Consider the following 11,619-nt stretch of genomic DNA (forward strand, 5'->3'; position numbering starts at 1 on the left):
TTCCTTTTTAATTTAAGCACCTCAGCTCTGGGATTGGGGGGGGGGGGGGGGGATAAGCTTTTCAGCAATATTTCCTTTTCCTCTCCTTCCATCCACCTTAGCATGAACCACATCTGATGTGATCCCCGTCAAATGTAAATGTCACGACCTGACACGGTCAGCCTACAGGGGACTCTGACTTGGCGCCACAGAAAGGAAAGCAGGAAGTGGTAGGACATCTCTGTGTGTGTGTTGTGTTGCTCCAGACCCGCCATTACTAAAGCTCTTTTAAAAACATGATAGAGAGAAAACAATGATAGCTTCCTCGATGAAGTCAATTGGTCACACAGGGCCTTTTCTTTACGAGTTGCTGATTATACTGTGCAAATAATTAAGTACTGTGCTGTTTTTAGTATAAATAGATACATGTTCTGTATTTGTAAAATGACAACGTCCACAAGAGGGCGCGCTTCCGCCATTCATACAGTATGTAATGTGAGACTTTCACCACTAGATGGAAGCACATGATCAGATATGAAGAGCATCTAATCAGCAGTTATTGACTCTTGTATCTTGTACTTTTTTAAATTTTCATAATATGACTTAATTTCCCTGATATTTACAACCTTTGATCCAACCTAATCGTCCATAAATCACAAATGTATTTTATTTTGTTTGTTTCTCATCATATTGTCGCTTAAAATGAATAATAATAATAAATATTTCCACTTTATGCGACTGTATACTATTTTTCTTCATAATTCTGCAAGTTTGGTCTCGTAAAATTATGACTTTCTTCTGACTTTATTCTCCTAAAATTACAGCATTAATTCTGCTGTTTTGTTTTTTCCAACGACTTCACATTCTTGAAAATGTTCTTCTTGTATGAATGACTTAATCCGCGCTGGCTTTGTTCTCTTAACATTCTAACTAAACTAGGACTGCAGCTTTTGTTGTAGTTTTTTTAGTTTTCATGTTAAATTCTATTTTCTGAATGTGCCAGTAAGGCCAGTAAAGGCCAGTAAAAACACCTGTGTGCTGCAAATGGTTCCTGTGCCGTACTTTGGCCACCAACATGGATATCGGATCAATACCACCCACCTATAAATAGTGTAGTATCATAGTGTAGTATCAAATATGCCAGGCGCGAATAAAAAGTGAGGTGTGAGCTGAAAAGGGCCCCCCACCTGCCAGTTGAACAACCCTGAAGTAGGCACATACCAGAGGGTCCTGCAGGGTGCAGGATGAGGGGCCTTCTGGTCCAGGGTGTTTTAAAACTTGAGTACTGAAGGTCAAATCAGAAGGAATGGAAAAGCTTATTAATACTTGAATTAATACTTAGGGTGAATGTCAATGGTTTTCCATTAAGTTAGTGGCGAGCAATATTTAAGATGGATAAATACAACATACATGTATTTGCCATTTACACGCGTGTAACTGTGCCAAATAAGTCGCTCTGCTTCGAGCCTTGAGGACGCTTGTACGCATGCGCCCCAAGAAGCCAGCGGGATCGTGGCGCCGTTAGCATCTTGAGCTAACGGACCGCTTGGAGGAAGCGCACGGCGGAGGAAGGCGCCCTGCGTCAAGATAAACGGCTACTTGAAATAACCCCGTAAATAACCCCGGCTAATCCCGTAGCTAACCATTATCCCTCCATGGTGTCCAAGAAAGGCAGGTAGCGTTAATAACCCCGCACTGCCATCGTAATTAGCCACTGTGCAACATACAGATCGGGGTGCAACTGCGTCCCCCCCGGAGAACCCCCCTTTTGTAGTGATTTTTAAGTCAAGTGGAGCAGTATTTGTTATCGGGATGAAGTTACCGACTCACAGACGATGTGCGATGGAGGGAGATGGGAAGAAAATGGACCAAGCGCCTCCGTTCAGAAACCCATTTGTACACGTTTTGAAATTCACCCCCATGGAAAAGGCGAAGGTAAACATTTGGCTTAAGTGCATGTCCTGCTTTGGCTGTTCCTTTTAAATAGTCCGGCGATGCTGTCGGCGTCATTAAAAGCGGTATGTCATTCTCGGTGCGTGGATCCCAATCAGCTGTGTGCGTGTTAGCCAGTGTGCTAACTTTAGCTAAATACATGTTGCATTCTTTACCCTGCCTCTTCTTGGCCGGACGCCTCCATGTTTAGATGTTTAGATGTTTAGATGAACACGGCACACCAGACCTTTGCCTGCTCGGTGCCACGCAGAAGTGGCTAAATAAAAGCTACATTAGCCTCTTCACGCAACCGTCACGCATGAAATGACGTTACACTTTAAAATAGCTTGACCGTCCCTCCACGGTGGGCCTAGCTTGTTGCTCCGGTTCAGGTATTATCATTTAAAACACGGTTGGGTGTCTCGGTCACGCATGCGTGTCATGTTCGCTCACACAATGTGCTTTCCTGGCCCACGGTGCTATTTGGGTGCACCCCATCCAACACGTGTATAGTCGGGATGACTGACAGCTGTCTGTTTATCCACCTAGCCTAGCGGTCTGCATGTCATACACTTGCTGCTTTCACAAATCACCTGGAAAAGACAGGCATGACTCTTCCTGTTACTGATACTGTTCACTTCCACTTTTTAAAGTTAAAAGCTATTTTTCAGCCACAAGTTGTATTTGATTTCCATTGCTTAAGAAAGAACTTTAGCCAGCCACTCGTACAATGTCAACATTTGTATCGCTTATGACTGTCAGTGCTATAATACGGATGCAAAGATAGCCCGATATTTCCATACATAGGGAATGTTTGTCTGAGCAGACATTCCAGTCCCGAGTCACTGGTCAGCCCAACTCTGTGTTGGTTATGAATTGCTGTAATGTCATTCAACGATGTCAGGTTCCAGTTTTGAAGTGCTTTTTGGCCTTATGTTTGAAACCATACAATAGACACCACCACAACGGCCAGCATAAGTTACCAATAGGTTTAGAACAACAGATTGTAGGCGGAAATGTCTGTATTTTCACTATTACAAATTCTACTGCATAGAAATTGGGGTAGATTTTTTGGCCTGAGTAAACTAACCGGCGTACATGGCTGTCACTCTCTGTTGGTATTCACGTAAGCGTCAGGTAAACTACAGAATCACTGCAGGGACACGAGACGGCCGCTGCTTTAGACATAGCATGCTACCGAGCTAACTAGTCGGCCTTATTGATTGTTAACTCGGGAAAATGTTTCAAATGGCGTGGGGAAGAAGGACGGAAGCCAAAAATGTACCGCTTCCACACAGACTGGGAGGAGTTTATCAGCAATAATTTAATTACCAACCAGTAAAATGGGTTATTGTGACAAGCCTATATATAACTAACATAAAAAGTAGCTGACAGTATTTGGTCTACAAACAAAAACTTGAAACCGATAAATTGTTTGAATTTGGCAATGCTGTCAGATTAGAAGTGTCTTATCTGTTCCTATCAGATAAGATAGAGTTCCCCCAGTGCTGGGTGCTATCAAGACAAATATTGACAGAAGACAAGCATTGCGGTGCAGTCCTTTCCAAGCTATAAGATGCTACTTTTTTCCACACGCTTTGAACACTACAGCTTAAACAATGGTGCACAAAGTGCTGATTACTCAGAAGCGTACTCAGCAACAGTAGGTATGAGGACAACGTCCCCCAATTCTGTATGCATATGATGTATAGTTCTATGGACCATGTAATGGCAGCTAGGCATAATGTTTGATGTCCACAACGAAGCGTTTCAGCCCGGCATTACTCACCGCCAGAAGGGACTGGCTCTTTTCAGCTACAGCTCATGACCTTTCACCATGCCGTGGGAGCTTCCCAGGTGTTGACGCTTCAAATGCATCATGGCGGTTTTCACTCAGCTTCGTCTTTTTCAGACTTTAACAAAAACGCTGCCACACAGCCGACAGACAGGTCCTCCTCTTTGCCTGTGTTTCCGACTTTACGGGACCATTTTGTTGGCCCTGAAGTGGATTTCAGCAGTCAGACTACTAATGGATCAAATGAATTGAATTGGATGTGTTTCAATAACCCACATATTTCCTCTCCTCGTTTACAGATAGCAGTAATGACAGTCACACTATTCCCCGTCCGTCTACTCCTAGCCGCATTCATGATGCTGCTGGCTTGGCCTTTTGCCTTCCTGGCCTCAGTGGGACGCTCTGAAACAACCGTGGAACCCCAGTGCCTCTGGAGGAGGTGCGTGCCCTGCTGAGTGTGCATGTGTGAAGTTAAAGTTCTATTTATGTTCTGTTAAGAGCGGGTTACAGCACGTCATTATTGGCACTGTAAGAACTTTCATCATTGACAAATCGGATATAAATACTACATGAGTTACGCACGCACTCCATTTTAATTTGAATTATATTTAGTCTGACTCTTCACTTATGATCTGCAAAATGCTTTCTTTTGACATTTTAATGTTGGCCAATTGCATAACTCTTTCACATATCATATAAATGAGGCACTCACATCTAATCCTCATTTTCAGATTGGTCGACATCATTCTGAAGATCATCATGCGGGTCATGTGGTTTGCGGGTGGTTTCCATTGGATGACTGTAAAAGGGAGAAGGGCATTGCCTGCCGAAGCACCCATTATCACCCTGGCACCCCACTCTTCTTATTTTGATGCCATCCCAGTCACCATGACAATGGCCTCCATTGTCATGAAAGCTGAGAGCAAGGATATACCCCTGTGGGGCAGTGAGTAACGATTCCACAAAAATATGCTTTCTTTTTTTTTTTAAATATAAACATTACATACATCATCTTTGTACAGACACACCAATACAGTGTAAAAGATCATGCAAAGTGAGACATACGTATACCAGAAAGAAGCCATAGACGTATTGAGCATATGTCAGCATAGGAGTGTGGACATCGTGTAGAACACTCAATTCCTAAGCCTTAATTCGCGTTAGAATGTAGATGTCTGTTCAACGTTGCAATGAGATTTGTGGGAAGCACCAGGCACCATTGCAGAGATCAACACGTTGAATCCAGAATAGGCATTAAGACCTGATCAGCCTCAGTGACGTATGGAGTGTCTCTCCGGCTTGTAGTTCGAGTTCTAATCCCTTTCCATCAGCTCACTGTTGGGTTCAGTTACAGCTACTTCCGCGTTTCCTCACTTGTCCTATGCTACCCGACGTATGGCTATTATAAAACTGTTCCCCTTATGTGGGTCAACTATGTTTGGACCTCAAAGCGGGATATGAATTATTATTACACACCGTGCAAATTCTAATTGTTCTTCTACGCCGATTCATTGTGGTAGCCCTCAAAATGTTCCTTGATGTGTTTTCTTGTTCAAAGTGTGCAAATGATATTAACACAGAGACAGGTGGCAGATTTGAATATAGATTCAGTCTTATTCACCAACCACATCAATCAGCACTTTCTGAAGACCGTTTACTTCTATCTTAAGAACACTTGCGAACTGCATTTTAACACATCTCATCGCTTCTTTCGGTCAGTGGGATTTGGAGTGGAACCCTGCCTTTTGTAATTGTGGTCTGTCTTTTTTTAGCTTTGATAAAGTACATCAGGCCAGTATTTGTATCACGATCAGACCAGAATTCAAGAAAAAAGACTGTGGAAGAGATCAAGCAGAGAGCCCACTCTGGAGGTGAATGGCCTCAGGTAAATTGATCACATGATCAAAAACACTTTTGAGTTTGAATGATGATGGAAAGTAGTTGGAGAATCAACATTCCCATCTCCATAAACTGTAGCTCCTAGAACTATAGCTGTAAGTAGTAGTGTATTGCACCCTTGCTGATGTAATCATCGTAGTCGTCGCATATGTAACAATTGACACACCCTGTCTTGGTGTCATTTCTTTGATTCAGATCATGATTTTTCCGGAGGGAACATGCACTAATCGATCCTGCCTAATCACTTTCAAGCCAGGTAAACTCTTCCTTATTTGGTCATTGTTTGTCTTCTTTACCTTTGTTTTGTTTCCTCTCTCCACTTTCAAAACGTTGTGGTTGTGGATGTGTCCATGTAAGCATAATTGAGCACTAAAGGTCAATCGTGGTGTGGATGGCCGTCTCAATTGGTTGTTGAGTTATAAAACGTGTGCACTCTTGGGGCTAACACCAAATCGTGTTGTCTGTTGTCTCTTAGGGGCATTCATCCCAGCTGTACCAGTACAGCCTGTTGTCATGCGGTACCCCAACAAATTGGTACGATTTTTTACATCTCAGTATCAGTATGCAATTAAGAATAGGAAAAAGGAAAAATGTTGAAAATCTGCTTGAAATGGCCGATGATGTGTTTCTATTTTTTGTCTTGTACAGGATACAATCACATGGACTTGGCAAGGACCGGGAGCGTAAGTATTTTTTCTTCATGTACAGTAACATTACTGCAAATGTGCAAATAAGTAACAAAGTATGAATCGTTTTTTGTTGTGATGAGGTTGGGGTGATTTAAAACGTGACAAGATTTCTCATTTGGAGAAAAGCTGTATTGCGAGAACGGGCAGGGCCTGTTGGTGCAATGTGGCTCATTGCAGAAATAACAAACAGAAACCCAGCAAAAGTGGAAAATACAGCAGAAAGGCATTGATACTAACAATTGGTCTTTGAATGTACACAATAATAATAATAATAATGTATGGTACTCAAAGACACTATGTATATTAAATGTATGTTTGTTTGTTTTTTATTGTAGATTTGATTTATTATACCATATTTTCCATACTATAAGACACACTTTCATTTTCTCACAAATCGACGATGCGCCTTATAATCCGGTGCGCATTATGTGTGTGCTGATTTCCAAAATCTGTAAAAAAAATTGTCTTGCTAATTTGGTAAGTGCTCCGCTTGATTCTCGGACCAGTTCCCGCTGACACAGGGACCTAATACGTACGCTGGCAGAGATCAACCAATCGGAGAACGTGTACAGTATGTACATGTTACGTCGGCCGTGCCTCAGGGTGTTCAAAGTGTGGTTGCCATGGAACCACGAACCATGAAATAGTGAGCTTTATTATTGTAAAGGATTATAACAGTGGGTTGTTGACAATAGCTATGAGTGACACCACTTTTATGAACAGTAGAATATTGTTGAACATTATGTCATTATAGTCGGAGGCTTTTTGCCCCACCATCTCCCAAGCTAATGTGGTGTTTTCATTCTTTCATTCTTTTCATTTTTACATTTTTGTTCTCCAGGTTTGAGATCTTGTGGCTGACACTCTGCCAGCTACACAATGAGTTTGAAATCGAGGTAAGTGTGCAAATATTGTGCCAATACCGTTTGCATATAGGCTACCCCACAAGTGAGTACACCCCTCACATTTTAGGTATTTTCAGATATTTTATTCTATTGTCAAAGACAGCTGGGATAGGCTCCAGTATGCCCGCGGCCCTTGTGAGGATAAGCAGTATAGAAAATGGATGTTAATGGATGACTGTTATTCCATGAAAGTATACACTTAAAATAAATGGTGGACTCACTTTTATGAGGTACTGTATGCACTTCACACATTGCTGTCATTTTTCTTCTGTCCTCGTTTGTAATAGAGTACAAACGTAAGTGAGTAAATTCAATATCCACTCTTCTGAATATACAGGCCTAGTTTTGGATATGTCCTTTGGATTTATCCCAATCCTTTATTAAGCAATCTCTTTCTGCAGTTCCTTCCAATTTATACACCCTCTGAAGAGGAGAAAAGAAACCCTGCCCTCTTTGCCATCAATGTGAGGCGTGTCATGGCCAAGTAAGTTTTATTCATCGTCTATCATTTTATTGATATTAATAAGGGTAAGGAAGGTTCATTCATCAAGGGAAGCCTGCGTGCAACATGTACTGTGAAGTATGGTGTGATCCCTCCCCACTGCATATTTAATAATAATAATAATAATCCCGAACACTCCCAAGATGATAAAGTGCCTGATGGAGTGGCCGGGTATGTCTGACTCTGAACCCGAACCCAACTGTGTCTTAACATGCACCAGCTCTGATGGATTAAGACAAGCTAGACAAAAGGCGTGCTCACGCTAAATATCAACACTGGTCATCTGGATATGTTCACTGTGAGGCATACTCACGTGTGTGGCCGCCTATATTTCCACAATAACGGCGATCTGCTGTTGTTTTGACTTTGCACAGAGCCTTAGGAGTGCCCATCACGGACTATTCGTTTGAGGACTGCCAGCTTGCCATGGCTGAAGGCCAGTTGAGACTCCCAGTTGACACCTGCCTGTTGGAGTTTGCTAAACTTGTCAGGAGACTGGGGTAAGTTATTCCAGTTATGAAGTTATTCCATGGACGTACAAACATACTGTGTCCATGGCCCTGGAAAAGCAGTGAGCCATTAAATTGGAAGCAATCCTGGAATGAATCCACCTTACAAAGATATAAAAGGTTGTAGGAAGTCACATAGAAACTGACCCATGGTCTTTCTCTTCTGAATGGTGTCCATTATTGATTGAGCTGTATATACCATCACAGGCTTAAACCCAAAAACACTGAGAAGGTGTTGCAAGAGTATGGGAACCGTTCCAGGAAGCTGGAGGGACGGAAGCTGTGCTTGGATGACTTTGCTGAGTTCTTGGACGTGCCCGTCTCCGACATGCTACAAGACACGTTTGCCCTTTTTGACCAGGTCAGCATTTACTGTCTTGGGCTCTTCATCCTATAAAGTACATTTGTGGCACTTAGTGTATGAATACAGGGATGGACACGGCCATCGCTAGCATGTTCATCTTTTATACCAACCTCACTTTTCCATTCCAGCATGAAGAAAACCGCATGGATGTCAGAGAATATGTGATAGCCTTATCTGTTGTATGCAGACCTGCCAACACTCTGGAAACAATGAAACTGGCCTTCAAGGTAAGTCCCGTTTTCACATTTAAAGGGTCTGTATACACCGTGAACAGCGTGTGTGTGTGTGTGTGTGTGTGTGAACGGTAAATGAGCAAAACTAACATTTGTAGTTCCCAGTGCCAGCCATGACAAACTAGTTCTGGCAGTTCAGCCCCATTTCCATGTGTGATGTAATTGAGTAATACATAATACACAAACATAGCGGTGTACGCCTTACAGTCATTATAGCGAAGGTTTGAGCGATGTGTCAATTGTTTGGGGAGACTCCTATAAAGCAGCTACACACCATAAGCCACACAGAAAACTGTCTAGATCTTCTGCACCTATTCCAGCTCTATTTCCAAGCTCTCAGCTTGTCCCTGGGCATGCCCGTATAAGAAGAAAAAAACTCTCTGAAACCTAGTGATCAGAGCCATCCCAAATTTCTTTCAGGGCTGACTTTCAATTGCACAAACCTAATTATCTGAAACTTTGGCACTGTTTGACACGAGAATCCAACATTTGTAGGTCAGAAAAGTGGAAAAGCATAACAGCTCCCCGTTTAAACTGAACTCCTGTTGTGTGAAGTAGCCTGAATCAGTGGAATGAAGCAGTGGAGTGGTGTGTATATATTGATTTTATTTTTCAGATGTTTGAGGCAGAGGAGGACGGTGCTATCACAGAGACGGAATTGGCAGTTATTCTGCAGACGGCTTTGGGAGTGAGTGACCTCGGTGTAACCCAACTCTTTGCCGCTATTGACAGTGAAGACACAGGGAAGGTCACATATGGTAAGAACTGTAACAGTCCTGCAAAAATACAGTACCTGAATAACAATTGAATACTTAACACTCTCCAGCCGCTGAAAGAAATGACATTTTGTGCTCTGCTCCTTTGCTTTTGGCGCCCTCTCCTGGTGTCTGCAGAGAATTTCAGGAGGTTTGTGGAGGAGCACGTTGACTTTGCAGAGGAGTACCTATACACAGAAAATCCTGGCCTCCAGACTGGAACCTGTCAACATCACGCCAAGCCAAGACTGTCCTCCCACGGTGTGCACGCCACCGCTGACACCAAAATAACGAATGGTATATGCCCTGACTTCAGTCCCAAGGACCGTGACAGCACAGCAGATGGACGGCTAAAGAAACACAACTGAAAGAGTGAAGTGCGGCGGACGGGCGGGTAAACATCTCTCCGGGTGAGAGGTTGTTGTGTGACGCATACTTGGTAGTAGTTGCATTTTTGGACTGTATGGGACTACATCTCAGTAACTACGAATCAGAAGTTTACCATTTTCCTAGTCTTATGTTGACATGTTACTTTGATGGGGCTGTGCATGATGGCGGCTTCGGAGGCTTCTTTGACATGACTTTCTTTTCTTTTCTGTAGCAAGGGTTGTCACAAGGCCAACGTTGGCTGCTTCGGACACGATGCGTAAATACTTGAAGGGCACTTATTCTAGTCACGGGGCAGTTGTTGTCCCATGTTTTTCTTGTGGCAATTTAGGTAGGCCGTGCATGTTTCTAGCAGGTTGAAATCACGCCTTGACAATGAAAGGAACAAAAGCAGGGGACGTTAGTTTTTTCTTACCTCTTTGCTGTTTTGTCTTTTCTTTGTGTTTTTGAAGTAGCCGCCTTTTGAATAGCGAGTGCAGTGTGTTCGGGCAGTATTGAGGCATAGCTGTATTTACCCAACGACAGACACCTGAGTTGACCAGTGACGACTGTTGGATCACTTGAAGCAATTTTACTGCATCGAGCCACGTTTGAGGTGAACTCAGGTCACTCCGTTTTTTGCTATGAGCTTGTTCTATACATACTACGTATATTTATACAATATTTTTCATTTAGCTCAGGGTTCAGCAAAACAAATATGACAAGTATGATGTCATCATTTTTGACTGCTTGTGTGCATGTCTTTTTTTGGTTACGGTAAGACATTCTTTCACTCATTCAAGTGTCTTTTTATGCTGTGATGACACAACGTGGACCAAAAACGTGTTTGGTGACGAGATGTCGCCTCCTCCACCTGCAGCGTTCCTTTCAGTCAGCGGTGTCATGGCTTTAAAGGGAAGTGTAGGTGTGGCATTTGAAAGCACATTTGTTTTGCTGGCTGAGACGCGTTTTCTAAAGGACATGTCATAACTAGTTCTCTTTCTGCCTTACATCGCCGCACTTTTCAATCATTCCAATTCAGTCCACAGCATATAAAGATGAAGCGAAGTCCTATTTTTGTATGAACCTCGGTCCACCACATGCAACCCTGGACCAGTCAGAAGTTAATATTTATTTCACTGCCCAAAAATGAAAGCTCATTTTATTTTCTCATTTGTTTGTATGTCGATTGAAATTGTAAAAGGGAAACTCGCACCAATCTGAGCAGATGAACCTTGGATGGGTTGTTTCCTCCAGAAATGTACGCTGGGCTTTTTTTAGTCTCTTCCACTGTTTGATTTAATGTCGTGTTTGCATGTGTTCCTCTTCTGGCTTTCACTTTTTTAAGCCTCCTCTAATCAAATACTTCTCAAGAGTTCTAATATGTATTTTGAATATTCCAAATGCAGGACATTTTGTGAATTTTTGATATACATATATGACTTTTTTATTATTTTCACTGCCGTTACAAATATCTGCGATCTCTACAGATTGTATTGCTGGTGGGGAAAACTGAGCCACATTCCCTTTTCATTTCTTTTCTTTCTTGATATGATCCTGGCATTAAGTGCTGTATTTCTCCACCACGGGGTTCAATTATTGCTATGCCTGCTTGAAAGCGAAATGCAGACTTTGTAGGGAAACCGATAGCCTTGAATCGATATCATTTTTGTGCTTAAGCGAATGTATCG

The 11,619-nt window shown here is 42.5% G+C and overlaps 1 protein-coding gene across 1 annotated transcript; it reads left to right on the forward strand.

The window, feature by feature from the left end:
* The first annotated feature begins 1,464 nt into the window (after window positions 1-1,464).
* On the forward strand, window positions 1,465-11,337 carry LOC131105303 (lysophosphatidylcholine acyltransferase 1). The gene is made up of 14 exons (XM_058053289.2): window positions 1,465-1,914; window positions 4,006-4,145; window positions 4,438-4,652; window positions 5,479-5,591; window positions 5,801-5,861; window positions 6,081-6,139; window positions 6,254-6,288; window positions 7,136-7,190; window positions 7,601-7,683; window positions 8,076-8,201; window positions 8,418-8,571; window positions 8,703-8,801; window positions 9,424-9,565; window positions 9,701-11,337. Exons 1-14 carry the CDS (start codon window positions 1,792-1,794, stop codon window positions 9,928-9,930), a joined length of 1,635 nt encoding a protein of 544 aa, XP_057909272.2. The 5' UTR covers window positions 1,465-1,791; the 3' UTR covers window positions 9,931-11,337.
* Window positions 11,338-11,619: the final 282 nt, after the last annotated feature.

Source organism: Doryrhamphus excisus, linkage group LG5 (assembly GCF_037039965.1).
Source record: "Doryrhamphus excisus strain RoL-2023G ecotype Guam linkage group LG5, RoL_Dexc_Guam_v1.1, whole genome shotgun sequence".
In the NCBI taxonomy this organism is placed as follows: Eukaryota; Metazoa; Chordata; class Actinopteri; order Syngnathiformes; family Syngnathidae; genus Doryrhamphus; species Doryrhamphus excisus.

Bases quoted from the DNA above. Each gene is read 5' to 3' on its own strand.
- LOC131105303 (XM_058053289.2), top strand. From the start codon at position 1,792: ATGAAGTTACCGACTCACAGACGATGTGCGATGGAGGGAGATGGGAAG. The intron at 1,915-4,005 runs GTAAACATTTGG...CCTCGTTTACAG, and splicing joins CCCCCATGGAAAAGGCGAAG to ATAGCAGTAATGACAGTCAC. The intron at 8,202-8,417 runs GTAAGTTATTCC...ATACCATCACAG, and splicing joins AAACTTGTCAGGAGACTGGG to GCTTAAACCCAAAAACACTG.